This window comes from Psammomys obesus, unplaced genomic scaffold, assembly GCF_907164565.1.
Source record: "Psammomys obesus unplaced genomic scaffold, mPsaObe1.curated_primary_1811, whole genome shotgun sequence".
Classification (NCBI taxonomy): Eukaryota; Metazoa; Chordata; class Mammalia; order Rodentia; family Muridae; genus Psammomys; species Psammomys obesus.
Window position 1 is genome coordinate 686,838 of NW_026590341.1, and position 27,378 is coordinate 714,215.

A 27,378-nucleotide genomic window follows, 5' to 3' on the forward strand; every position below is an offset into this window, starting at 1 on the left:
GGGCCATGAGTGGGTTGGGGCAGGACCCGGACGCTTAGGATGCTCACCGCTGGTCGTCAACGCGGAAGCGCGTCTGCAGCTGCGTTAGCTCTGGGCTGGTTTGCCCAGGTGAGGTGTGTTCCCAGCTCCAGAAAGGACTTCCTTAGTAGACTTTCAGTGTGACTGATCTCCGCCCACCGAGAGGGCTTCTTACTGGAATCTTACAACCCTGACATGCACCCATATTCAACAGTCTTTTTCCCTTAACCAGACCGGTGGGCTAGGCCTCTTCAGCCCTGCTCCTTTAGGAGTCTGTGGCCGAGGACACCGGGAAGAGAAGCCGCATGAACGACCCCATCGCCACCGCCCGCTACGAGAAGTAGTTTAGGGGTCAACTGATCCTGCAGCCTTGGTGGGGGAGGATATCGTTCCTGAGAATGCCTGGGACAAAGACCTTGGGGTCTTTGTTTGAAGCGCCATTCTCTCCCCTCCCCCAATGAGCCCAGTGTCCTCCAGAGCAGCCCGTCTCTCCCTGAAGTGGGCCCCTGCTTCAATGTTTTCCCTGTTGTCCCGGTGGGCTAAATCAAGCCAGTCCAGCGCCTCCATGCGCTCTGCCCGAATCAGAGAGAGCTGTAGGAGGGGGTTCCCATGCCCTTATGGCCATAAGGAAGCAGATTTGGAAGCATGAGGCTGTGGAAGAGACAAGGTAGGAGGAGCCTTCTGGGCCTCATTTCCATTTTGAGATGGAAGCAATGTCTCCCAGGGTTCACTGCTGGAACCACCTTTGGGGAGAGCCTAGAGGTATGGAGATAGACACAGGAAGATAAGGCTTCCAAGGGTTAGGTAGATGGCTATCAGACACAGGCTCACTCGTTGGCTAGAGATAGCACAGCCACTTCAGGCTCTTATCACCATCCTCATCAGCCCCCCTAATCAGCTCATCTCCCTAGGACCATTTACCCACTCAAGACACCTACACACCTACTCATCAAATTCACTCCTAGCACACCATTGGCTAGGGATGGGTTCCAAGGCGGAGCTCCCTGGGCCGGGGCTTAGCTGGGCGGGTATAATCTTGCTCAATTATCCATACCACACTGACACAGAATGCACTCATGACCCTGGGCTTCGTCTCCCTGGAGGCTTCTAGTAACAGACACCCTCCCCCCGGTGCAGAAATCCATGGCAACAGTATAGAATGCTTCCCTTCTTAGGCCTTCTGTGGTTTTAGGCCTCAGGTGAGCGTGGGGGTAAGTTCCTGGGCTGGAGGGACATGAGTAAGAGTTATAGGCAAAAGGTTAGCACCTCTGATCTTAGTTCTAGGCTGAGGTCAAAGTGAACAAAGAGGAGACACCATGGAACATGTACATACTGGGGACATGCTGCCTGGAGAGTGACCTGCTACCCTAGACTGAAACATACACATATGGACACATATGACCAGCAGTCGGTCCTATGTTCTATAGGGTGGACACATGTGTAGGCCTCTTCAGGGAGAACTGGCAACTGCTGTCTGGGCCTCCCTGACAGAGAGTCCCATGAGGTACCCACACCTGGGACACAGGACAGACTCTATTCTTCCTCCTTCCTTTCTAGCTCCTGACCAACATCGACCATGGCCCCTAAGTCTTTCCAGGAGTGTGAAGATGAGCAGGTGTTGCCAGCTGCAGCAGGTGTAAAGCCGGACAGCAGTGACTTAGGGTCCTCAGATGGCATACCTAAAGACACAGCGGCTCCCTCATGTTGCCGGGACTCTAGGTTCTACAGCATATCCATACCAGTCAAGCAGCAGTAAGGAGGCAGGGGGTGGGGCGGCCTCCTGGTCTGGGCAAGCCGAAGGGCTGGCCTGATCAAACTACAGGGGATTGGAATTGCAGGTTTTCCCCTGAAACCCTGGACCCACGTACCCTGAAGCTGCTGTGGGAACAGAGAGAACAAGAGATCCAGGCACTTCGATGGGTTCTTCAGAAAGGCCAGGATGCCCGACACCACCAAATCCTGCAGGAGGTGGCAGGCATTACTCCCGGGAGGTCAGTGGTAAAAAGCCAACCTAGGTCCTACCTTGTTCTAGCTCCTACTTTCTCACCCCAACTTCAACCACTGAGCCCTCCTCTACCTGACTGCTTCTAACTTTAGTCCTAGTGTGACTTGACACAAGTGCCCTTGAATAAACTAGTGTGCTGGAAATGTAACCCTACCCCTGAGCATGTGGACCCCTGCCTTGGCCTGCTATAATACGTGCCTTCTGGGTTTGATGGCCTTGAGGCCTACTTCACTGCTGACCTACTCTCAGGAACCTTTGCCTGACCCAGAAGTGCTGAGATTGCCCCTCCTACCAGGAACGCTCAAGATAAATTCCTGCAGGACCAGGTCCAGAAGCTTACCACGGAGCTGAAAGAACAGAAGAGACAAGCTCAGCTGGTGAGGGGGTGGGATGGGGAACAGGGCAATACTTTGGCAGGCAGTAGCTACCTGGTCTGGAAGGTGGGGCTGCTGGAGGCCTCTCTCACTGGTGGGCACTCTTCATCAGGAAAAAGAGCAATTGGAGGAGAGACTGCAGCAGAACCTTTGTACAATGCAGCAGATGGAGGCTGAGCTGGAGGCCTTCCAGAAGTCATGCCTTCTACAGCTGGCCCGTTCCTCTTGGGTGGGACGCGTGCTGAAGTCTCAGACTGGCAGTGTGGAGGTGAGTTTGTGCTCCTGGCCTAGTACCTCTCAGGCATCCCTCCCCAACACTCCTTGGGCAGCCAGCACGCTTCTTTGGGCAGGTGCTCTTTAGATGGGGCTCTTGGCCTGCCTGAGAAACCTGCTTGGGATTCCTCCTCAAGGAGGAAACCTATGACCAGCAGTCCTCCTCATCTAGTACACAGAGTGCTGTTAAGGTCAAAAGTGAGAGGCCCTGTGGGGAAACGGTGTCCTCTCTCAAGCTTCCCACCGGCTGGTTTGTGGTTCCTTCTTGCAGGTGGTCACTGCCGAGGTTCTAAGTGACCCCCAGGACACTTCTGAATGTACTGAGGCTCCCACTGCTAGGGAGGTGAGCAAGGTATTCCTCAAGTATGGTGAGGCCTCTGAAGCCCTGCCAGGTGGGAAAGCCACAAACCTCTTATTTCCTGCCAGGGTTTCCGGTTAGAGGATGTAGATTGGAACAGCATTGCCCACCGATATCCCAACCTCTTCACCAGCATGAGTCTCCATTCAGATCAAAAGTAACTGAATTGAACAGGGAGTCCCCAGGGGTCAGGGGAAGGGAGGACTTGACTTGACAGAAGTGGACAAGTTCTAATTGTATCCTTATGTGTCCCCAGCCAATCATGTAACTCTTTTTCAAGCCTCATCTGTGAGATGTAGTATGTAGAATGGGTTCAGGACAAGGAGAGGAACTCTAAGGTCATTAATTTATAAGCTGGGTCTGACTTCTGAGTTCCTAGAACACAAACCAGGGTGCGTATTGCCTTGGGGAGGCTACCTGGGGTTGGGGGCATACATGGGCCCTGGGTCTAGAAGCCAAAGGAGCCAGTGAACATATCATAGTTCCAGGATGCCCCAAACCCACCTTTCCTCCAAAATGGATAGCTCAGACACAGAGTCCGTCACCAAGCATACAGAGAAACCTGGCAAGATCCTGGACTGGAGCACCTTGCCTTCGGCAGACACCAGCAACACGGAGGGTGCCGACTCTGACAGCAGCAGCCACCAGATTGTTCTGCATTCTGGAGCAAAGAAGGTGACAGACCACCCACCCCAGGGGACAGACTTAGCTTTTTCTGAGCGGATGCAGGAATGCCCTAGGAGCAACAGCAGTCACACAGAAGGTGAAGCTGGGTACACCCCCCTTTCACCCTTCAGCAACCTCTGACCTCTGCCCAAAGTCCTTTGGCTCCCAGGGTCCAGCTGCTTCTGCCCAGGATCTGAACCCTACTCCTGCTTCCCTAAGATTCGGACCCCTGCTCTGGCCTCCAGGGGAACTAGTCACTGTACTCTTGTGTTCTCCCTCCCCTAAAGTACTTCTTTTTCTAGATCTCTATAAAAGCCACTCACCTTCGAGTAGCAAGACTGTTCTGGAGCCCTATGAAGACCTTTACCACCAATATTCAAGGCCCCAGTTGAAGTGAGGGCTGCCCAGCCATGAGAACACCAAAGTGGGAAGAGCTACATGATGGGTGGTTTTCTGGGTGGATGGGTCCCCTCTTCCCTACTCAGCATCCCTTTCTGGCTCCAGCCCACTTGGTTGCTGCTTGAAGATTGCTTCGGTCAGCCACCGAGAGAAGTTCATTTGCATCCTCAACCAGTCAGAAGAAGAGACAGTCGACCTGGGCGGCTTTGTTCTGCAGCAGCTCGTGAGGGACTTCCCTGTGCGCATGTACCGCTTCCCACCTGGTACTCTGCTAGCCCCACAGCACCACATCACCGTGAGCCCTACTGCCTGCCAACCCAATTACCTTGCCCTAGCCCCCACTGTTCCTTTTGTAGTACCTGGCCTTTCCCTAGGTATGGGGCGAAGGAACCAGCAGGATGAAGAAGCAGCTGCCAGGGTCTTCGGGCCAGGACCCCTTCCAATTCCAGACCAGCCGAGGCTGCGTGACAGTACTAGTCAACCCTGAAGGCAAGGTCAGTGTTGACACCGGCCAAGGAGCTGAGGAGGCAGCTGGTCTCACCAGGTTAGAGTGAACTGAACAGCAGACCCTGATGGCCTTGCCAGGTCCTCAGTGAGCATCAAGCTGCACCCTGTGTGACCCTGGGCTCGAAGATCTTCACAGACAACACTGACTGGTCCATTGACCGCTTCCCGCTCTCAGAGTTGGAGCCCAGTGTTGACCCTGGTGAACAGCAGCGTCGTCTTTCATCTTTACACAAAGGCCGGCCAAGGGATGCTGGGGCCAAGCGCAAGAAGCCAGGGTAGGCACAAGCCCCTGATTCTACCTTACAGAAAGCCATCCCTTATTTCAGTGGATGCTGCCTTAGGCAGGAACACTACCCTGGCCCGTACTATCTCGCATTATGCCCACCTTTGCCAGGGACTGAGCAGGCCACTCCTCAGGTCCCTCCCACATCTACAGGCCAGCTGTTCGCCAGCATCGGCTCGCCAGCACTAGTGGACTGAGGACCTCAGGATCTCTTCGCCCCACAGAGACCCGGGGTATCTTGCCACTGCTCAGTACCCGAAAGATATCCCCAGGGGAAGTTCCTGCACAGCAGGAAGGCATGAAGACTGAGACATCAGAGCTCTTGCCTGTGATCCCAGAGTGTGCCTCAAGAGTGGGTCTTGAAGATGCGTTGGGTAGGCAGGAGCACAGGGTTCAGGTGAGTGTGATGCTGTGGCCCCAGGTTCTCTGGTCTGCCAGTCCACTGGCTCTTAGGCCCCAGTGTTTTCTGCAGGTGTGCCGGAAAAGCGTGGACCTGACTTGCCCCATGGTGGCCCTGTCAGTACAGAGCACAGCCGAGAGCAGATATGGCTTCCGCTTCCTCTGCTACCCTCCCATCACCCAGGAATTGTGCCGGCGGTTGTAGGGCAGCCAGGCCAGGCAGGCAGTGCCAGCTGCATAATTTATTGAACTAATGGTTGCTTAAAAAGTAAAGCACATTTCAGCACACCTGAGAGTCGAAGTGATTTGCTTGGCTTTTAGAGAGGGTATATGGTGTCCCAAGAGAAAGGAACTGTTCCACGTGGGGAAACCTGAAAATCTACCCAGGATGGTTTTGCCCTTCAGAGGCCTAGGATAAGCAGGCTCAGAACTTGGGACACATAGGTGACCCAGAGTCCTGGGACATCTAAAGAACCCAGGCCCATCTCTAGCCACTTCAGCCTTGGCCCCACCAAGGCCAAGAGATCTCAGCAAGGGAGGGTTTACACTAAGGGAGAGAATGAGCGGGGGAAATAGGGTTCAGGTGATGAAGGTAGTGGAGGCCTGGAGGGCAAGCTGCTGGACCCAGTGCTGGCTTTGGGTCTGAACATCCTTGGGCTCGATGGCTGGGGCCTGAGGACACCTCCAGGGCTCTCAGGGCAGTCACTGCAGCCAACCTCTCACCCAAGACAGAGCCCTCACCCAGGCTAGGCCCCAAGCTGCCCAGGACTCTAAGCCTACGTCCTCTGAAGGGCAGGTCTGCAGATCTCCCTGAGGAGCTGACGCCTGACTCAGGTGGCATTGGGTACTTTGGGGGAGAAGGGATCAGGTGAAAGCCTGATGTCCAGGAAAATTCTAGAAAGCAAGGAAGAAAACCGCATGTCAGAAAGGACCTGTCAGACAAGGTGGGGGAGTGTTAGTTGCTGCCCATCCATAATCATGCAGCCTGGAAATGGTGGCAGACTAGGGGCAATGCAACTATAGGTAGAGAGGGTTTCAGTGTCTTTTGTGGTACCTACAGGTGGCAGTATCCCTGTTCCACTAGGTCACTTCCCTTTGTACTGCTTCTTCTGCTTCCCAAAGAAAATGTAGTTTCAGTCCTATGGTTATCTCCGGGGCAGTGATTCTCAACCTGTGGGTCACAACCCCCAAGGGGTTGCACACCAAATATTCTGCATATCGTATATTTACATTATTATTTATAACAGTAGCTAAATTACAGTAGTGAAGTTTCAATGAAAATAATTTTATGGTTGTGGGAACTGCACTAAAGGGTTGCAGTATTAGGAAGGTTAGGAACCACTGCTCTAGGGCAAATAAAGTGCCATGAGGCCTGGGTTCTTGCTCTGGGTGATCTGAGCTCCCTGAGGGCCTGGTGGCTCCAAGCCAGTTCTTAAGCTTCATAATTGTGTGAGGTGGGTGGCTAGGGTCACCCAGTGCCTTCTAGGCCTGACATCTGTAGCAGGAGGTCCAGGTACCATTCCAGTCAATCCTTCTGAAGGTCACCTTCCTACTGTCCTTTAACCTGTGCAGTTCTTGTCTACTGGGTGGCCAGCTGTTGAGCCTGCTTTATTCTCAGGGCCCTCTTCCTGCCTACTGTCCCAAGCACCAGCCAGTCTACAGAGGGGCAAAAGTATGGTTGTTTGGTCCTTCAGAGATGTTCACTGGCAACCTTTGTACTTTTTTTGCCCATGCCTACAGTGTATCTTCCTAAGGCTTGCCCACTCTTGCTGAGTAGTTGTCTCTTCAGCAGCAGTCACTCTGGCTCCCTTGGAAAGGGTTCTGCCTGGCTTAATTTTGCATCCCTATGCCAGCACAGGTCAGTCCTGCCTAGGCTGAAGTTACCAAATGTTCCTAACTTTCTCTGCTTTGGTCTCCTGGTGCTTCTGTTGGCCGATTTCCTACTCCTGGAATCCCACTAGTTTCTTCTGAGAACTGGTGTCTGTTTCTGGTTACCTTAAGCACCGTGAGGCTCCCAAAAGAAGCTTGTCTCTGAACTTGCCCTGTATTCTCCTTTTGTGGCATGCCTCCCTCCTCCCATTTATTAGCCCAGGTACCCTTGAGGTATCATGGGGTGGAGGAAGAGTTGGGACTGAACCCTCCCTAGGTTATGAAACCCACCAAACTCCCACTTTGCCAAGAAGAGAAAAGTCTTATGTAGCTCCTCCCAGAGCCTGACAAAGGAAGGGGCTGAACTATATTATGCTGCTCTAAGGTGGGGTACCCATACCTAGATGAGGGATCAGGCTCTGGGGTAGTACCTGAGGCCAGGCGTGGGGAGGTTAGCGAAGTCTTGGGCCCAGTTTGGTCTTCCTGTTCTTCAGAAGCCTTCTGTGGGTCCTGGGCTGTGACCTGAGCGGGTGTTTCAGGCTGGAACTCCAGCTGTCTGTGGAAGAGGGGACTGAGGTGGGAAGAAGGGAAAGCTTAATCATGTCTGTTATAGGCCCAGACTCAAATGCCATCACACTGGGATAGATCACTGGCCAGTGGCTCCTTTGGCCATCTTGGAGGACCAGTGACTGTTCAGCCAAGAAAGCTTCCAGCCCAGATAACCCCCACACCAGACAGGAAAGAAGGTGGTAGGACTGGTAGGAAGAGGGGCACCAACCGCAGGCCAGGATCCCTCCAGGCCCGAAGCCCAGTCATGGCCAGCTCACAGCTTTCTGCAGGGTCAGGCCTTGGGGTGAAGGGGCTGATAGTCAGATCTGGCTTATGTGGGGGCAGCTGCTCCAGGGGTGCCCATTCCTAGGGAGGGAAAGGACTGGTATAGGGACCTTGACCCTGGAATGGGAGGGCCAGAGCTTGGGCATGCCAGTAGTTCTGGACACTGATGTATGGTGGAGGAAGCTCTGGGTGGTGGTCCAGTTCAAGGGAAGGACTCTGGGTGATGGTCGATTGTGGGGTAAGGGCAATAGGTGATGGTCTACTTTGGGAAGGGGGCTGTAGTTCTGGCCTACTTTGGAGTATGGAAAGGGCATACCTGGTACTGGTGTCTACGTTCCCGCAGGCCTTTGGTGGGGTTCCCACAGAGAACTTGACCTGGACCTGAAGAAGAGGGTGTGGCTATGCCTGGTTTGGGGCCAAGGTACTACAGAGTCAGCTCTGGATCATATAGATTCAGTTACCATGGGTGAGGCTGCTGGCATGGTCTTCTGTGGTCGGGTTCTCAGAAAGCAGACCTTCAGGCAAGGGGCCCTCAGGAACCAGTAGGGACAAGGCCCATGGCTTGGTCTCAGGCATAGGCAAGGTTGGGTCAAGTTTCCGAATGGTGGCTCCATGGGGACAATCTGTCCAGGGTCAGAACCAGAGACAACTTGGCTCATGCTAGCAAGCATGCTCTAAACTCAGACCACAGAGCACAGCCCTGTCACTCAAGAAGCTGTGTGACCTAGGGTTGGCCTGTGATGGTTCCTTTTCCTTTCAGAAAGACCCTCAGCCTCAGACCCTGCTCTCCCTCAACATAGGAAAGGGGAAGCTGCCAACTGCTATTGCTCATGAGAATATCTTGACCTAGGGCCAATGTACATGGTTCTAGGGAGATAAGCTAGGAGATAAGGCTGGGAAAGGGAACAAAATACAGTCACCCATCTCTGAAAGGCCTGGGGACCTAGTGGAGGTCTTTTTTTCCTGGGGTTGAAGGAAGCCTGTCCTCTTGGGGTACTAGTAGAGGCCTGTCTTTCTGGAGGGCTGCTGGAGGTCTCTTCTAGAGTCAGGGGCTGGGGCATAGTATTGATATCCGTAGTCTCTGGCCTACCCAGCCGAGGGAGCAGAATGTCAAGCACGCTGCCATCCTTGATGGCCTCCTTCACCATCAGCCAGTCCTGGTTCAGCTTCTGGGAAGCAGGCAGATTGGTGCACGTGGTAGGTATCTCATCTAGGATGTGGAGCTGGGGGATGAGCTTCTTTACCTCTGCCCTGTAGTTGTAGTCCTGGGGTGCCTATAGGGAAGGGGGAGGAACACAGCAGATCTGGGTCTAGTAGGCCCTATAGGCCAACTACTTCCTGGGGCTCCCTCTTCCAGACTTCTATGGTGTAGGACAGAGGAAACAGGGTAGTGATACTACGTCATCGTACTGAAGACTTGGGACTAGGCTTTTATCCTCTCAGAATATGAGCCCTCACCCTCCAAGCCCATAGCCAAGGTTCAGGGAAGCTCTCTAGTATGTGGAGCTGATCATGGATCAACACCAACAAGCAGCTATTGAGGTGAACAGTGAGCTTGGAACATGCGTGGCCTTTGTGGGTGCATATGGATTCACCTGCTATAAATGACCTTGATATTTCCAGAATTAGGCTGTTTAGGTGTCCAGTGACAGAAGAGATAAAGCTCACAGAGAACAAGGTAGAAGGTGCATGTGGGTACAGAGGTTTCTATTCTGTGGGGACCCTCCCAAACATATGCTGACTGGATGTTCCGCCACACACCTTAGAAGGGCCAGCGTCTGGCTTCAAGCACACCAGATTCCCCTCCAGTGTGAGCGTGGCCAACCGTGGGCACAGCTGCAGGTACCGCATCTGCCCCAGGTCCTCCACATCGTTGCCCTCAAGGTCCAGCACCTCCAGCTGCTCGAGCAGGCACAGTGGGCTCAGGTCCGAGATGTTGTTGTAGGAGACATAAAGTTCCTAAGGACCATATGGGGGAATCTGGGGGTCTGTCCTGGTCTCTGTTCCTTGCCCCTAAGCACTACAGACTTACCTTCAGTGCCAAGAAGGAACCAATGCCATCCAAGTCAGTCAGGCCACAGCGGGCTAGCCACAGCACCTGCAGGTGGCCCAGAGAAGTGCCCAGGTCTCTGCAGAAGGCAGGCAGAGTGGTGTGATGGTTAATCTTCCATGCCAACTTGACTGGATTTAGAATCACTTAGGAGACACATTTGGAGCATGTGTCTGTGAAGGCATTTCCAGAAAGGTTTAACTGAGGGGAGATGCACCCTGAATGTGGGTGGCATCTTCTCATGGGCAGGGATCCTGAAGAAAATAAGATGGGGAAAGGAGAATGCCAGCTGATTGCTGGCATTCCCTTTTCTCTGTGTTTTTAATCTGATCAGATGTGAGCAAGCTTCCACTCCCACAGATAGGAGCTGCTCCTGCTGCCATGCCTTCCCTGCCATGATGCTATATCCCCTAAATCATCAGCCAGATAAACCTCTCCTTCCTTACATGCCTTCTTTCCAGGTATTTGGCCACAAGCAGAAACAATAAAAAGTAACTACTCTAAGTGATCAGTGCTGTCATGGGGTTGAGCGTTCTGTCTTTAGCTAATAGAAGCCAATGGCATGCTGCCACCCACTCTGACTGCCTACAGGTGTAGGGAGAGGTGCAACTTGCTTGTGGTAGTTTCCAGCAGATGGACCCCAGAGATCCTTACTCTTCATCTTTCCCTGCTGTAGCATTCTGGGCATAGTTAAAATGTGTTCCTGGAAAGCCTATGTCTCTGGGCACAGAGGTCCCTGGAGTGTGTTGGGGCCCCTTCCCAAACATGCTGACTGGGTGTCCAGCACCCATATATTGTTGGAAGGACCAGGGGCCAGCCTGAGACATACCAATTGACCCTGAGGAGCTGCCTTCAAGCTGCTGCCTTGGCCCAGCCCTACCTGCTACCTGTTGCTATCCCTCTTCCCTTGCCAGCCTACTATAGACACAGGGCCTCTTTTCCCTGCAGTGTACATGGATACTGTGTCTGAGAACCTGTCCTTGCTCTCTCTTGCTGTGATGCTCTTCCTGTAGCACTGAACTGCCCTTTGCCTAATAGTACAATTGCCACCTGACCTCAGGCTTCATAAACTACCACTATTTCTCATGGTCCTAAGTCCTTTTGGTAATGATTATCCACCATCTTGGGGCTTGTTTCCTGGGGCTTGTTTTTTGCTGTTGCTCTAGGATGTACATATGCTTTAGTCTTTGTCCTTCAGCTGTAAAGATTCAGCATTTACCCTGTCAGTTGCCTTAAGTCACCATTTTCTTTTTGAAATTCGTGTGTGTGTGTGTGTGTGTGTGTGTGTGTGTGTATGTGTGAGTGTGTGTATGTGTTTGTGTCTGTATGTGAGTATGCAGCACTTTTGCGCAGGTGCTCACAGAGGCCAGAAGAGGATATCAGATCCCTTGGAGTTAGAGTAACAGCTGGTGATAAGCCACTTGATGTGGGTATTGGAACTGAATCTAGGTCCCCTGAAGAGCAGTACACGCTGCTCTTAACTACTGAGTCATCTCTGCAGGACCCCTTCCCCTTTGAGATGTTCTCACTCTGTAACCCAGACTGGCCAGGAACGTGAGGCAGTTTTCCTGTTTCAGCCTATTAATACAGGTGTGTACCACCATACCAGCAATCAAATGACTAATTACCCTTTGGATAGAATCATTTGTTTCTAATGATTCTTTCCAGATCAGCTCACAGAGACTTCATCTCTTGGTGCTCATAGACACCCGCTGCTTCTGCTGGGATGGCCACTTGCTTTGGCCTATGTCTTGGCCATGCTGTCTTCTTGCAGGTGAGGGCAGTGCTCCATACTTTCTTCTTTTGAATGTTTTGTGGAAGTTTGAGGAAAGCCTGCCTCCCCACCACACTTTTTTTTTTTTTTTTTTTCAAGATAAGGTTTCTCTATGTAGTCTTGGCTGTCCTGGACCCACTTGGTAGACCAAGCTGGTCTACGAACTCATAGAGATCTACCTGCTTCTGCTCCCAGAGTGCTGGGATTACAGGCATGTGCATTGCGACAGGTTCCCCACTCCCTCTTTCTTAAAATCAGTTTGAGGCTGGGCGGCGATGCTGGTACACACCTTTGATCTCAGCACTCAGGAGACAGAGGCAGACAGATCTGTGAGTTCAAGGCCACCCAGGTCTACATAGTAAGTTCCAGGATTACCAGGATTATATCAAGAAACCCTGTTTAAAAAAACAAAGCAGGGCTGGAGAGATGGCTCAGGGGTTAAGAACACTTGCTGCTCTTCCAAAGGTCCTGAGTTCAATTCCCAGCAACCATGGTGGCTCATAACCTTCTATAGTAAGATAAGGTGTATAAATAATAAGTAAATCTTTAAAAAGACCCTTTTTTTCTTGATTATTGTGGAGTCAGTTATGTTTAATTCTTTTCTATCTAAAGCCTCTTTAATTTCTGACAAGTTTCCTTTAATCTTTACTTTTTGTGTGTTCTATCATGTCAGTTTACTTCTGTCAAGATTCCAGATTCTATGTTAGGCTTTCTTTATCTGCCTCCATCTCCATTCTTTTATTTTTCATATTTGTTTATTGTTTCTGTCTATCTCCCCCCAAACACTCGTGCCCTCTTTCTCTTTCTCTGTATGTACTCATGTGTATATATGGCATTTATGGAGGTTAGAGGACAATATGTTGGAACTGGTTCTGTCCTTTCTTTGGGATCCTTTTACAACAATATTTACTTTTCTTTATGTGTATGTGTATCTGAGTGTATGCCAGGTGTGTGAAGATATCACGGAGCTGGAATGAAAGCTGGTTGTTAGCCACCTGACATTAGTGCTGGGAACCAAATTCAGGTTTTCTGGGAAAGCAGCAAGTGTTCTTGAGTGTAGCACTATCTCTCTTTTAAACTCTGTCATAGATAGTTTTAGCTTTATCACCCCTGTCTTTTGTAGCTCATATTTGTTTCCTGAAGCGTTGCCTTCAGTTTGTTTGTAGCTGAGGCAGTTTTGTTGTTTTGGTCCATTCATTTCAGAGCTTGCCCATTTCTTCTTGCAATCTGGAGCTCAGAATTGTTTCATGACTGGGCACAACTTCAAGGGAGTTAAGCAACTTCTATTTCTTTTGGTGGAACACATACCCAGGAAAAAAAAAAAAAGGGATTCTTCTTGTTAGAGAGGAATAAGTATTAGAAATAGATTGTGCCATAATAATAGGAAAACTCTAAAATTCTTACAGTTGATGGCAAAAAGCAAAGCATATACCATTTGCAGAGTCTTGTAACAGACAGAAAGAAGAGTCTAGATTTTTAAATGCACTTACCAAAAAGTTAGAATAGCCTGGTGTGGTGGTATACCTGTGTTGCAGTTTAAGAAGCTAAAGGAGACAACATCATGACCTTAGTTCAAGGCTAGCCTGGACAACCTAATGAGACCCCATCACTTAAACAAAACAAGCTGGGTGTGGTGGCTCATGCCTTTAATCCCAATACTAAGGAGGTAGAATCAGGTGAATCTCTGAGTTCAAGGCCAGTGTGGCTTACAGAGAGATGTAATTCCAGGACAGCCAGGATACTCAAAGAAACCCTATCTCAAAAAGCCAAAACCCAAACAAATCAAGCCAGGCACTGTGGCTCACACCTGTATTCTTAGCATTTGAGAAGTGGAAGCAGAGACAGGAAGAAATTCAAGACCAGGGGCTGGGGAGATGATGGCTCAGTGTTTAAGAGCATTGGCTGCTCTTCCAGTGGACTGGGGTTCAATTCCCAACACCTACATGGCAGCTCATGGCCATCAAAAACTCCATTCCCAGGGGATCCGGTGCCCTCTTTGGCCTCTGAGAGCACCAGGCATGCATATGGTGCACTGACCTACATGCATGCAAAATGACCATACATAGAAATAAATAACAATAATAATAAAAGAATTTTAGGTCAGCCTTGGCTATACAGCAAGTTTTAGGCCAGGTTGGGTTACTTGAGACTCTGTCTGAAAAAAGAAAAATGCTGGAGGATTAGAACAACTGAGGCAAGCACTCACCTCAAGGAGAAGGAACAATAACAAAAGCCAAGAAGAATGAGGTCAAGATAAGGATGAACCTGTAACAACCAGAGACTATTAACAACCTAGAGTTGATTTTCTACCTGGTAAGGCTGATGAAGGATTAAAAGAAAGAGAGAAAGATACTGCAAATATAATGCAGGAGTCAGGTTGATCCAAGGGGTTCACTGGCCAGCTTACCTAGTTGAAAGAGTAAGCTCTGGGTTTAATGACAGACCCTGTCTTGAAAAATAACGTGGAGAGTGATAGAGGAAGACACTCAGTGTAGACCTCTGGCCTCTACACATGTATACAGGGGCAAGGGCATCTGTGTACACATGTGCACATAACACATACACTCCACCCCTACCTACTACCACAATGAACAACAAAAACCTGATTTGAAATAAGGGCTCTCCAGGTTTGAGCCGAGTTGTAGTTGTTTTGTTTCTAAGACAGTGTTTCTCTGTGTAGCCCTGAATGTCTTGGAACTCATCAGACTGGCATCAGACTCATGGAGAACCACCTGCCTCTGCATGCAACCACCACACCCAGCTGGTTTGAGCCAAGTTTAAAAGTATGTCATAAAACTGGGGATGGAGGCATATCCCAGTACTCAAAAGGCTGAGGCAAGAGGATCACCATGAGTCTAAGTATAACCTAGCTGCCAGAAAGAAGACACATATCTTCACCATATATAAGCTGAGGATGACCACTCACATGGGATTATGGGCATGTGCCACAATGCCTGGCTTACCTAGTGCTGGGGATCTAACAGAGGTTTATATACACTAGGAAGGTACTCTATTGACTGATCTACAGTTTCAGCCAATTTTTTTTAGTTTTTTTTTTTTTTTTTTTCGAGATAGGGTTTTTCTGTGTAGCCTTTGCTGTCCTGAAATTAACTCTGTAGACAAGGCTGGCCTGGAACCCAGTGATTCTCCAGCCTCTGCCTCCCAAATTCTGGGATTAAAAGGCATGTGCTACCACCACCCAGTAGTTTCTGCCAATTATTAAAAAGTTTTGCTAGCTGGATGTGGTGATACATACCTTTAATCCCAGCACTCAGGAGGTAGAGGCAGGCAGATCTCTATGACTTCAAAGCCAGCCTGGTCTACAGAGTGAGTAATCCTGTCTCAGAAAAAAACAAACAAAAAGAAAAGGAAGAAAGGAAGGAAGGAGGGAGGGAGTGAAGGAAGGCAGGAAGGAAGGAAGGAAGGAAGGAAGGAAGGAAGGAAGGAAGGAAGGAAGGAAGGAAAGAAGGAAGGAAAGCTTTGATATTTGTTCCCTTCCTCCCTCTTTTCCATCCTTCCTTTCAATTTTTGGGATAGGGTCTCATTCTTCAGATCAGGCTGGGCCAGAATGCACTCTGTAGCCCAGTCTGGCAACAAACTCATTGAAATACCCCTTCATCTGCCTCCTAAGTATTGAGATTACAGCTTTTAACCACTATACCTGGCAATATAGTATTTCTTTACATTTGCAATAATTATTTTTTAAAAAAATGAGAAAAGAGCAACAACCATAGCCACTGCAGTATAAGTAGCTTACGTTGCTCTGGGAGCTGACTCTAGGAACCACCTGGCCTGGTGGGGAAGCTGGTTGGCCCACTGTGACTATAATTCCCATCTCTTAGATAACAGTCGGTAGAAGAAACTGTGCCGGTACAGTTCTTACCGGGGATGTGGAAAAGGGTCTGGGGACATTGCTTATACCACCCCAAGGAAAAAAGTCCCTGTTGTCTTCCCATGGCACATTTCAAGTATGTGTATTGCCTTTTTCCCATTTCACTTATAGGGCCCACCCTGCTACAACATGACATCATCCCAGCTAACTGAGCCACAGTGACTCAGGACTGTCAAGGTCAGTCTGGAGTAAGGACAGCAGAGGACAGTGTAGCACAGACTGTGAAGTTACACAGATAACACAGTTCTCAGGTGGGAGGAGACCAGCTAATGGCCTAGAGTTCTGAACATACACACAGACCAGACTATAGTTTATTGGGAATGACATTGTTTTGCAGACAACTTTGCACCAGAATGTAAAAGATTATTCCTAGGAATCAACAAGAAAAGAGAATCCATCCCTAATTAGCACATGGTACAGAAGAGGCCCAGCATCTCCAGCAGGGAGAGAACAATGATCGATGAAGGTGTGTAAAATGGGTGCATCCAGTTTCTTTTCTTTTTTCTTTCTTCTTTTAAAAAATATTTATTTTTAATGTATGTGAGTTTTCTATCTACATGTACACCTGAATGCCAGAAGAGGGCACTAGATCTCATTATAGATGGTTGTGAGCCACCATGTGGTTGCTGGGAATTGAACTCAGGACCTTTGGAAGAGCAGACAATACTTCTAAACATCGAGCCATCTCTCCACACACACACACTTTTTTTTTTTTTTTCTTGATACAGAGTTCCTCTGTGTAGCCTTAACTCTCCTGGAATTAGCCCTGTAGATCAGGCTGGTCTCAAACTCAAAAAGGTCTGCCTGCCTCTATCTCCTGAATGCTGGGATTAAAGGCATGCACTACCACTGCCTGGCCATCTAAATATTTTTTTAAACAGGTTTCAAATTATCTATGGAGCATCAGTGCATGTAAGTGGGGTTTCACACAAAATGGACCTGAACAAAAGATGCTTGTCCTAGCCCTGACAGAATGAAGTCATTCTTTGGCAGTTCTAGCCCATGTATTTAGAACATTTGTATGTGTGTCAACAGTTATTTTCAGGGGCTAAATTATCTCATCTTTGGGTGAAATGACAGACACTACATTAAAATTATGTCCTAGCCCTTTTAACACTGCCTGAGATTTTAATATATAATACTCATCTTTGCAGTCATCTAAGTTACAATAGCAGTTTATGGAATGCTGCTTTTCACTCAGTTTCTTGTTACAAATATTTGTTCATTTTCAATTAGTACAGGTTGGTAAACACCAATGAGTCTAGGTGCTTTATTTGTTAAACATCAATGTAAGAAATCAACTGGAAATAACTGGATGCTATACTTGGAGTCCAATTCAGGTAGTTAAGAACTTAGAGAAAGTGAGAACAAGAACAGAGTGGGGTGTGTATGTATGTGTGTGTATCTACTGCTGTGGGCCGAATCTAGTACTTCATGTATGAAAGATGAGCATTCTCCTGATCTGTTTTGTTTTGTGTAGCCCTGGTTGTCCTGGTATCACTCTGTAGCTCAGGCTGGCCTTGAACTCACAGAGATCTACCTGCCTCTGCCTCCCAAGTGCTGGGATTAAAGGTGTGAGCCACCACCGCTCTTTCTAGAATTTTGACTGGAATTTCCCTTCTTACACTTCTAGGCTTTGGGCCAGCAGCATGTTCACAAACACCTCTGCCCAAACTACCAGTCTGCTGGTACTCTTGGCTTTGTTCTTTCTGGTCTACAAGGTGCCCTAGCATTTTGAATGCTGTTTTTAAAGCTTAGTTCCTGAGAACTCTGAGAACACCAAGCTTTCCTGACACTTGAGTCCCTGTTCAGGAGATCTATGCTCTGCTGGGTCTAGCCTCAAGTGGAGAGTCAGCTTGGAGGCAGCTCCTGCCTTACTCTCTTTTCTAGGGACTCTAGCCACTTCCCTCTATCTCCTGGACCTTAGGGTGTAGTTAATGCCTGCGTTGCAATGACAGGTAAGGGAGTTTTGGAACCTCAAAGTCTAGACTGTTTGGGGCTGTCTTCCAGAAACTCTCACTTTGCTGGAGGCCAGAGAACAGTTTTGGTTTGTCAGCCTTAAGATCTGTATGACCAGGACCCCAGCTTTGGTTTTAGTATCACTTACATGTAGCAGGTGCCTTCCCATGAGGGTGAGAAAGAGGCACTTGCTTCTTTACAGGGTATTAGAAATAGAAGCCATGATATTCATCCAAGATATTCAGAAGGCAGGACATCTGGAATGCACCCCCAAAGGCTCTTACCTCTGGAGTCTCCCCTCTCCCCTTTCATGGAGCCCACACACGAGTAAATGTCTCTGCCATTTGATGGCAGCCTTCACCTGCTAAGGGTCAACAGGTGGAGCAGACTCTTGAGAGTAGGGGCAGCCTGCAGCAGCTGCAGTTTCAGACCCCAGCCCCTGCTTGCCCTAGATCAGGCTCTCACCTGAGGGAGCCCAGGCAGCTGTGGTTCAGCTTCAGTTGGATCAGGTTAGGGAGGTGCATTCCTGTGGGCCACAGGAAGAAGAGGTTGGCCAAGCCCCAACATCACTGCCCACCTCTTTGCAGTGTCTTCTCCTTCCCACACTCCTGAGAGGTGCCAACATCTGAGGCCCCTCTTCTGGCTCCTAGTGGCGCTGACTCTGTGGGTCCTCTGCAGGTATTCTGAGCTTCTCTTCCTCACAATGTGGATCTTCATGCCCTTTTACCCATGTATTGTCTAGCACAGGTAAAATAGGTGCACACACTGGCAAAAGGACTTGGCTTAAAGAAGGGGAGCCAGGCTGGCATGGGTGAGGTGAACCCTGAACATCTCCCCTCACAGGTCTTTCAGCATGCAACATTAAGTAAAAAGTCTCAGGAATGTCCTGCCAGTGTCCTGCACAAGCCTAAAGCTCCAGGTGAAGGCCCCCATTTTCAAGCCTCTTAGGGTAAGATACTGGCTTTCTGAGACAGAATCCCTGAATGATGAAAAAAGGGTGTAGGGTGGCCTATAAGTCCCCAAGGAACAGCAGGTGCCCCCTGATGTCACAGGTCCACAGAGATACTACACTGAGCTATCAAACACTTAAATGCAAAACTGAAAACCAAGCTAAGTAGGATGGGGAATGCTTAACTTCACATGTAATCAGAGAAAAGCAAACAAAATGCAAAACTACCCTAACAGCAAGAATCTTTCCTGTTGGGACGGTGCTGGTGAAATTTGAACAAGGTCTGTGACATAGATAAGAGTGCTTTATCAGTGTCCTTTTCAGACTTGGATCATTACACTGAGAGTATTTAAGATAATGTTCTCCTTAGGAAGTGGCACTAAAGCAGTAAGGAACAAGAGGAACTGACTGTATCTTAAACAGATTAAGAAAAGTTACTCAAGGGTGTGTGTGAGTGTGTGTGTGTGTGTGTGTGTGTGTGTGTGTGTGTGTGTGTATGCACTCATGTGCATGCAGCTGAGAGGGAGACATATACAGAGAGACAGACAGAGAGAAAGTTAAGATCTCTGTGGCAGAAGGAGGTTCTGGGGAAAGGGTACACGAGGGCTCAATATAACATTTGTGCACTGTACCTATAAATTCGAGATCATTTTCAAACATGCTCTGGGAGTACCTTGGATGGAGACATAGTACCTTTGCTATTTTGCCATACTGGTTCTGGCATTTGGGTGTGGTCCCTCTGAAAAGTCTTTTAGGAATATAGACCCTGGGCTAAAACTTCTGTCTAAGCTTCTTAGTTCTAAGGTCCAGTTTCAAGGAAAGAGACATGCTGCCCAGGTTTTTGCTAGCTTTTCATTTACAACCAGGAAATAAAACTGGCTCACTGAAAGGTCTAGCTGTGATAGTCACAGGGGCATGGGTGTGGCCAGTGGTTCTCACCGAAGTTCCCCAGGCTGTTCTTACGGGTGTCCACACACATCTCCAGCACCCTCACCAGTTGGAGGTCATCTACCTGGGCCAGGGCCTGCTGCAGAAATCATCAGGTGTCACTCCCAGTTTTCTCCATGCTTTTGGCTGAGGACTCTGTAAAGGTGCCTACTGGAGCAGGTGGCAAGTGTTCTCCTGTCTCATCCAGGTTGGGCTTGCCAATAACAGTTTGGCTGGTGGGCATGACATGAGCAGAGATTGTAACAGTTTGCCTGTCTGGGAAGGAGTGCTGCCAGGGAAGGGCCTGCACTTGGGATGCCATTCTCCAGATGAGACCTTCAGAACAGACCCAACAGTGCAGTTGGACCCCAGAGCCCTGCTGAGCAGTATCTAGCCACAGCATACCTGGACCAGAGGACACACAAAAACATTCATGCTGGAAGCCAAGGGGCCCTACTGCTCTGTTTGTTCTTGTAGATGGACTAGACAAAGCCTTCTTGTGTGTGAAATGCCCAGCAAGGTCTCTTAGGACCCTGGGCCACACATGCTATGGCATCAGTGGACACCTTGGGGAGCACATGTAGGTTCTGGCGTAGCAGCTTACTAGTTATTCTGAGGAGGTCCTGGGTGATACCATCCATCAAGAGTCTCTCCTTCATTGTGGCCAAACATGAGTATGTTGCAAACTCTAAGTACTGGGAGCATTTGGGTTGCCCAAGGGAATTTTATAAAACCTTAGGGCTCATGGATAGGGTATAACAATGGGCTCTCACACTAGTTTGGAGGAAAGTCTGTACCTGCTGCTAATATAGGCAAGGATAGACCCTACCTCAGGCAGGTTGAGAAAAGACCAAGGAATTCTAGCCTTAGGAGGGGGTGCCATGGACCATGACCAGCTGTCCTTCCAGCATCCCACTATGCCACCTTCTACTCCTCCCTGCTGCCGCATTAGCTCATGAGTAAGGGGATTCTTGTCTGCTTGAGCCCAGGCCTCACCTAAAGTTATGGAATCCTGGCCCAATAGTGCCATCTGTGATCTCAATGCCTGGGGATGCTTGTGTCACTTGGGGTTGCTGGCAGGGACCCTAAGGGTGGAAAAATAGGGGTACCTAGCAGAGGGAAAGCTAGCTATCAGCAGGAAGAGTGCCAGACCCATGCAGACCCATGCAGGAGCCTGAGGCCCCAGTCACTTACCAGCCGAGCAGGGGTTAGGTGCTCGTCCACCCGCTGTTCCCTGTGGATATCCCCATGGCTGCCCAGTCTCTTGTTTTGTGGGCAGGGGTTGTTTAGGCCCTGCCAGCTCAGCTCCCGTACCCGGATGCTAGCTGTGCCTGGCCGAGGCCCCTGGGATCCATCCCAGGCTGGGTCCATCCACATCCAACCTGTTTGTAGAGGCAGAGGCCAAGTCTCCTTATTTACAAGGCTCTAGTTCACATCCATGGCCCACAAAGCCTCTAGATCAACTCTGACATCTTCCCACCTCCTAGCTTGATTTGGCCTGAGGGGCCCTGGGCAATCTCCATGGTATTGATAACTGGTCAGCACACATTCCTTCCCCTAGTTCCAGCTCAGACTTCCTGCTTGTGCTGATACCTTCCCTTTGCTTCTGTATTTTGGAAAAAAAAATGCAGAAAAAAGAATATCTATTTTATAATTTGTGTGTGTGCTAATATGTGTGTGAATATATGTGCATGTAGAGGCCAACTCTGGGTACCGTTCCTCAGGTGCCATATTTCACCCTTTTTTTTTTTTTGAGATAATATCTCTCACTGAAGTAGGCTAAGGTGGCTTGCCAGCAAGTCGCAGGCACATGCCTGTCTTTTTCTCCCCAGTGCTGGGATTACAAGCTCACACTACCATGCCTGGCATTTTATATGGGAGTTCTGGGGATCAAATTCAGGCCTTCATGCTTACAAAGCAAGCATTTATTGTCTGAGCTATCTCCTTCGCCCCTTGTTCTGTATTGGTTTCCCACAGTGTCCAAACAGTGAGTACTGGCTCCAAGCTTTGCCATCTGGAGCCTCACAAAGGCGATAGGGCTGGGAAGATAACTCAGTGGTTAAGACCATTTGCCGCTGTGTTTAATTCCTATCACACATATTGGGTGGCTCACAAATGCCTGTAACCAAGGGGTCTGATGCCCTCCTCTGGCCTCTGAGGGCACTAGTGCTCTGTGCTACACAAACACACACAGAGGCACATATAAGAGAATTTTTTTTTTTTTTTGAGGCTGTGAGGACTAGGGATACTGAACAAGATGCCTGAAGTGATCAGCAGCAAGCTGTTATTGACAGTTCCCTGAGCTGACCCAGACCCTGGCTGTGGATCCTTCTTCATTAACGGTCTCTTGAGTCTAGGTTCAGAATCAAGATAATAGACATTCCCTCTACCCACCCACTTCTCTGCATGAGGCCCCACCTGCAGGTAGCTGGCTCCTGCTGTAGTTCAAACATCCGGGCAAGGGGGCCACATGTGTCTACATGTAACACCTGTAAGAGAGAGTTAGATTAGCTTTCTGGCTAGGTACTGTGCACTGTAGCCCTTGGGCCGAGCTGGCCAAGGTCATAGGCACCTAGGTACAAGAATGGGAGGCTGTTAGTTGGGGGCTTGGTTCTGAACTCCCTGTGACCATTCTAATGGGAGATAAGGTTCCTCTAATAAGAAAGAGCCAGGCTCCCTCTGGGTCACACAGCACAAACAAAGACATGATTCAAATCATCATCCAAATCCTACTTCCATTCCTAAAGGGGATCCTGGGTGTACTGTTCTGAATTATCTTCTGTAGGCCCACCTCTCCTGAGCTCCTTCCCATACCTTTGGTAGAGTTTTTTTTCTGGTGCCTCTACACCTCTGGCAGCAGACTCATATAGAGTTTCTCCTTAAAGATCAGAGGTCTATGTTTAGCGCCAGGTCTTTTATTCTCAAGAGTCTATGGGCTGGAGTGAGAACTCTGCCCAGAACATTAAGTATCCTCTTGGTCATCGCCCCTGGCTTCCATCCAGGTTTGGCCGACCCCCTAACTCCTGCACTTCCTGTCTTTCACAGATACATTTTTCTAATAAGAGTGATCCCTTTCCACTGCGCTTTATAATTTATTGCTTACTCAGTCCAGTGTGTCTTGTCCCACAAGAAGTGGGCCCCACTCCTCGGCCCAGGTTCTCTCCCTAGCACAAAGGACACGGAGAGGCAGTTCCAGGCTCTCACCTGAGGGGTGGGCCAGGCTGCACAAGATTTGGGGCGCAGCCCTGAGCCCCTCCACCGCGGCGGTCGCTCTCTAAAGTGAGGGCTTTATTTTATTTTATTTTTTTTCTCTCACCGCGGTGGGGTTGAGGCCCTGGCGCCATGGCAACGGGGGCGGGGTCTAATTTGAATACCCAAATATTCGTGAGCCGCGGGCATCCGGGGCTAAAGCAAGATGAGCCCCGCCCCCTAGCAACGGTTGCCGGGACACGCGGCAGATCCAGTGGGAGGGCTCCCTAGAGTAAGAGAGAGGAGCCGGACCGCTGATCGCAGGGAAGACACTCACAGTGGTTCGGAGAGCCGCCCGTGAGGAGCTTCTGGTCGGCTCTCGCTTATCTGCCTGCTGATAGCATCGGCCGAGCCGAGCGCGCACCCCGGGCGGCACGTGAGTGCGCGCCCCGAGCCTGCACCACCTGAGTAAAGCCCTGTCTACTTTCTGAGGAGGACGTGCTCACTCGTTTCTTTGAAAATTCAAAAAGTGTTGAAAACATGTCATTTGCGTCTGACTGATGTACCCTACTTGCTTGAGTGGGTGGTACACTTCATTTCGCCCCAATACCAACTTTTCTGACTTCCGGGATCGTTCTTCAACTGGGGCGCAGTCTGAGTTGCTGCACGATTGGGATCTCGAGTTTGGGGGAGGTAGGGGTCTTCTCCAAACCACGAGGAGCGCGGTACGACGGGCTGTCGCTGGCCCGGGATGGGGCCTTCGCGCCACCTCGGCCTACGGGAACAGGCAGCTTGGGGTTCCGGCGGACCCTGTCTTCCTCTGGTGTGCCACGTCCGCGGTGCTGACTGTCCTCGACGCCAGGTCCCCGACTGACCGACCTTTCCGCTCCGTGGGCCTTTGAGCCTCTGGTGAGGCTGCAGGGTAGGGGCTCTGTGGCAGGCCCTGCGACGCAACCGGAGCACACGCCAGTTTCTCTCCGGAGGAATCCCGGGCTCGAAAGCACCGTCTTCCTCACTCTTGTGCACCTCGAAACTAGGCTTCACTCGCTGAGTGCAGCACCCGGGTCGCGACACCGCCCTCCCTGCCACTCCAGGAAGCCCCGCTTAGCTGCGGCTTCTGACGGATGGGTTGCTCAGCCAACCACAACAGGTCGCGGTGAGGCGGAGCTCGACCAATCACCGACCGTCTCGAGTTGACGGACGGGCGTGGGGCGGAGCGGGGCGGGGCGAGCGCGGGCCCGGCCGAGTCCCCGCCGTCCGCGCCCGGCGCCCGCAGCCCGAGCCGCACCCGCCGCGGACGGAGCCCATGCGCGGGCCTAGCCGGCGCCCGTCCGCGCCCCCGCCCTGCCCCGGCCCCGGCCCCGGCCCCGGGGGCAGTCGCGCCAGCAAGCGGTGAGTGCGGGCACGGGGTGGGGCGCGGGACGCAGGTGATCGGTGCTTCCTCGCTCCTCTCGGCCCGGCAGCGTGCCTAGAGCTCGGCTGCCTGCCTCTGCGGCCCGGCCCGCCCTGCCTGTGGCCGCCCTCCCGGCGAGACGCCGCCCGGGCCTCCGGAGACTCTGCGCCCCGCGGCCATCACGCTCTGGCCTCGGGGCCACAAGGACACCCGCGTCGGGCCCCAACCGGGGCCTTCTGCTCCCGGCCACCCCTCGTGCCCCTTGTGAGGCTTTCCCGCAGTCACCTGCTCCCCACACCCTCAAGCCGCCCTTTTTTCCTGCTTGGTGGAGACTCCCTGGCCCCTTGTGGAAGGGCTGTCTTAGTGAAGGGAAGACTCCCTCTCCACCTACCCTTCCCCCGCTGCCGGGACCGCGCCTGGCATGCAGTAGGCGCTCAGTAAATACTTGTCGGTTGCACCCACATGCCGGCGGGCCGGAGCCGGTTGTAGGCTGGCATTGGCCTGCCTGGGCACGCTGAGGCCGCCGTGGCAGGACCTGTTTTTGGGGGGTGGCCTCAGCCCTCGGGCGCCTCCAGTTGAGGCTTTCTGCCTACCTAGCGACTTCTAATTTGGGTGCGTGGTTGGGAGAAGCTCTCAGCTGTCAGCCCTGCCTCGGGGGCCTCTCCTTGCTTCCTCACACAGCCATTAAGTGCTGTTGGGGGAGGCGGGGGTCCTCACTGTCCCAGCTGGAGGTGCCACAGGTGAGTGACCGGGCCACTGGCTGGTCTGCCTGCCCGGTCTGCCTGCTCAGTGCTGGAGAGGGCCTTTGGGTGAGGACCTATTAAAAGTCTCAAGTGGCTAGGGCCTGGCTAAGGCTGGTTGGTTCTTTTTGGCAGGTGGGGCAGGAGTTCCTGGAGTGGTAGCCCCTGGAGAAGCGATGACAGAATACAAGCTTGTGGTGGTGGGCGCAGGAGGCGTGGGAAAGAGTGCCCTGACTATCCAGCTGATCCAGAACCATTTTGTGGACGAGTATGACCCCACCATAGAGGTGAGCTCTGGCTACCTGCCTGGGCCCTGGCAGTGGTCATGGGTAGGAGTCAGGACAGGCCACACAGCCCGGAGGGGTATGGGTGTGGCTCCCACCTGATCCATCAGGGTATGAGAGGTTCGAGGGTAGGCTGGCTCTGTGGATTCTCTGTCTGAGAACCCTAACCTATGTTCTTTTTCAGGACTCCTATCGGAAACAGGTGGTCATTGATGGGGAGACATGTCTGCTGGACATCTTAGACACAGCAGGTCAGGAAGAGTACAGTGCCATGCGGGACCAGTACATGCGCACAGGGGAGGGCTTCCTCTGTGTGTTTGCCATCAACAACACCAAGTCCTTTGAAGATATCCATCAGTACAGGTGAGCTAGGCCATGAGCCCTTGGCACATGTGAGGAAGGTTCTGTGTGCATACTGAGGCTCTGTGCCTTCTCATGTGTGTCCTGGACACAGCCATGCTTGCAGCCTGCTGGCTGGCTCTCATATACTGCATCCCCTTCCAGGGAGCAGATCAAGCGGGTGAAGGACTCAGACGATGTGCCAATGGTGCTGGTGGGGAACAAGTGTGACTTGGCCGCTCGCACAGTTGAGTCTAGGCAGGCCCAGGACCTTGCTCGCAGCTATGGCATCCCCTACATTGAGACATCAGCTAAGACCCGGCAGGTGAGTCTGCTCCCTGTTCCACAGCTAGTCAGGGATTCACCCCGCCCCACCCCAGCCAGGGAACAGAGCTCACCGCCCCTCTCCCTCAACACAGGGCAGCCGCTCTGGCTTTGGCTCCAGCTCCGGGACCCTCTGGGACCCCCCGGGACCCATGTGACCCAGCGGCCCCCATGCTGTAAGTCTCCCAGACGGCAGGGCTGTGAGAGGGAGGCAAGGGCCAGGGTCTGGGCTTATGCCCTGCAGTTCTGGGTTGACACAGCTCCAGGGCAGGATGGGGTCCATGGAGAGAGCTGCCCTGAGCCAGGCCGGAGCGGTGACCCAGGGCTTTCCTGTCCCCAGGGTGTCCTGTGGTTTTGAGTACCTGCTAGCTTTGAGCCCTTTAGTGTTGTTAGGGTGTCCATACCTGAGCCATACTGGGGGTCTGGGAGAATACTGAGTTGAGTGGCTCTGACTTTCAAGGATATGCAGGAGTTGGCCTGCTTAACGAGAGGAGAGTGGCCCTTTGCTTTTTAGGTGGCTGGAGCTCAGCTCCCTGATTATGTTGGTTGTGCGGCTGAGGAAGGGATCCTTTAGGGTTAGAGTGTTACCTGGTCCAGGCAGGGAGTTTCTTACCCAGACAGCACCCCCTTCTTCCTCAGAGTCCTCTCTGATCTAGTCCCTCTGTTTCCAGGGTGTGGAGGATGCTTTCTACACGCTAGTACGTGAGATTCGGCAGCATAAACTGAGGAAGTTGAACCCACCTGATGAGAGTGGCCCTGGGTGCATGAGCTGCAAGTGTGTACTGTCCTGACACCAGGTGAGGCAGGGGCCAGCAGACATCTGGGGCAGTGGCTCCAGCTCGCCAGATGAACTTCATATCCACTCTGATGTCCCTGCTCCCCCAAATCTGCCAGTCCCCCTGCCTGCGGTCAGATGTGTCCTTTGCGCCCGTCCCGGCACAGGCTTAGGACGTGGAGGTGCCGGATGCAGGGAGGAGGTGCAGACGGAAGGAAGGAAAGAGGAGGGAAGGAAGGAAACAATGCTGGAGCCGGGCCAATCCAGGGATGGTGGACAGATGTGACCAAGACCTTCGCATGGACAATTTGAACAGACTGTTATGAACTGTCCCTTTTGCCATGGGCACCCCAGTCCTCGACCCCTCTCAGTTCCCTCCGGGCGCCTGTGGGGCACAGGTTGAATCACAGTAAATTATTTGATGGTCTTGACTTGTCTCTGGCTGTAAGTAGGAGGTGTAGAGCCTGTGGCCTCACAGAAGATACTGGGCACCTGGGATCCATCATCTGCCTTGTTCCTGTTTGCAGTTGAGGCTAGGGAGGCTGGCCTGAGACCCTGACTGTGCAGTCCTTCCTTTCTGCCTGCCCCAGCGGTCTTGTGTTTCCTGCAGAAAGCTAGAGGCAACACAGGCATAGTCAGGTGATATGAAAAGTGACCTATTGTCCTTTAGCTAATGGGAGGAGGAGGGCTTGAGAGCAAGGGACCATCCCTTGTCTCCAGCAGGAAAACACATTTCCTGCATTCTGGGGTCCATGAAATACAGGCTCAAGGATCACAGAGGGTAAGAGCTGCCCTGCA

At 51.3% G+C, this 27,378-nt stretch overlaps 3 protein-coding genes across 8 annotated transcripts; 2 read left to right on the plus strand and 1 right to left on the minus strand.

Moving 5' to 3' along the window:
- The first annotated feature begins 23 nt into the window (after window positions 1–23).
- On the plus strand, window positions 24–5,501 carry Lmntd2 (lamin tail domain containing 2). The gene is made up of 14 exons (XM_055606793.1): window positions 24–108; window positions 1,576–1,770; window positions 1,857–2,009; window positions 2,319–2,400; window positions 2,510–2,665; window positions 2,942–3,013; window positions 3,097–3,185; window positions 3,511–3,791; window positions 3,997–4,087; window positions 4,199–4,388; window positions 4,468–4,587; window positions 4,679–4,875; window positions 5,037–5,280; window positions 5,356–5,501. Exons 2-14 carry the CDS (start codon window positions 1,595–1,597, stop codon window positions 5,485–5,487), a joined length of 1,983 nt encoding a protein of 660 aa, XP_055462768.1. The 5' UTR covers window positions 24–108; window positions 1,576–1,594; the 3' UTR covers window positions 5,488–5,501.
- Lrrc56 (leucine rich repeat containing 56) lies at window positions 5,227–23,821 on the minus strand. 5 transcript variants are annotated; one of them, XM_055606784.1, is made up of 13 exons: window positions 23,340–23,821; window positions 21,955–22,025; window positions 20,731–20,918; window positions 19,549–19,636; window positions 18,126–18,186; window positions 10,018–10,114; window positions 9,747–9,884; window positions 9,076–9,259; window positions 8,447–8,608; window positions 8,302–8,366; window positions 7,930–8,066; window positions 7,583–7,722; window positions 5,227–6,176 (listed from the first exon to the last, which is right to left on the minus strand). In XM_055606784.1, exons 3-13 carry the CDS (start codon window positions 20,911–20,913, stop codon window positions 5,830–5,832), a joined length of 1,602 nt encoding a protein of 533 aa, XP_055462759.1. In that variant the 5' UTR covers window positions 20,914–20,918; window positions 21,955–22,025; window positions 23,340–23,821; the 3' UTR covers window positions 5,227–5,829. The 5 variants fall into 5 exon arrangements, with proteins under 5 accessions (XP_055462759.1, XP_055462758.1, XP_055462755.1 ...); XM_055606783.1 differs by having other exon boundaries at window positions 7,583–7,707; window positions 9,747–9,944; XM_055606780.1 differs by having other exon boundaries at window positions 9,747–9,944.
- Window positions 23,822–24,048: 227 nt separating this feature from the next.
- On the plus strand, window positions 24,049–27,011 carry Hras (HRas proto-oncogene, GTPase). 2 transcript variants are annotated; one of them, XM_055606791.1, is made up of 6 exons: window positions 24,049–24,117; window positions 24,994–25,145; window positions 25,327–25,505; window positions 25,647–25,806; window positions 26,477–26,602; window positions 26,748–27,011. In XM_055606791.1, the coding sequence occupies exons 2-5, from the start codon at window positions 25,035–25,037 to the stop codon at window positions 26,594–26,596; spliced, it is 570 nt and encodes a 189-aa protein (XP_055462766.1). In that variant the 5' UTR covers window positions 24,049–24,117; window positions 24,994–25,034; the 3' UTR covers window positions 26,597–26,602; window positions 26,748–27,011. The 2 variants fall into 2 exon arrangements, with proteins under 2 accessions (XP_055462766.1, XP_055462767.1); XM_055606792.1 differs by lacking the exon at window positions 26,748–27,011 and adding an exon at window positions 25,901–25,981 and having other exon boundaries at window positions 26,477–26,556.
- The last annotated feature ends 367 nt before the right edge of the window (window positions 27,012–27,378 follow it).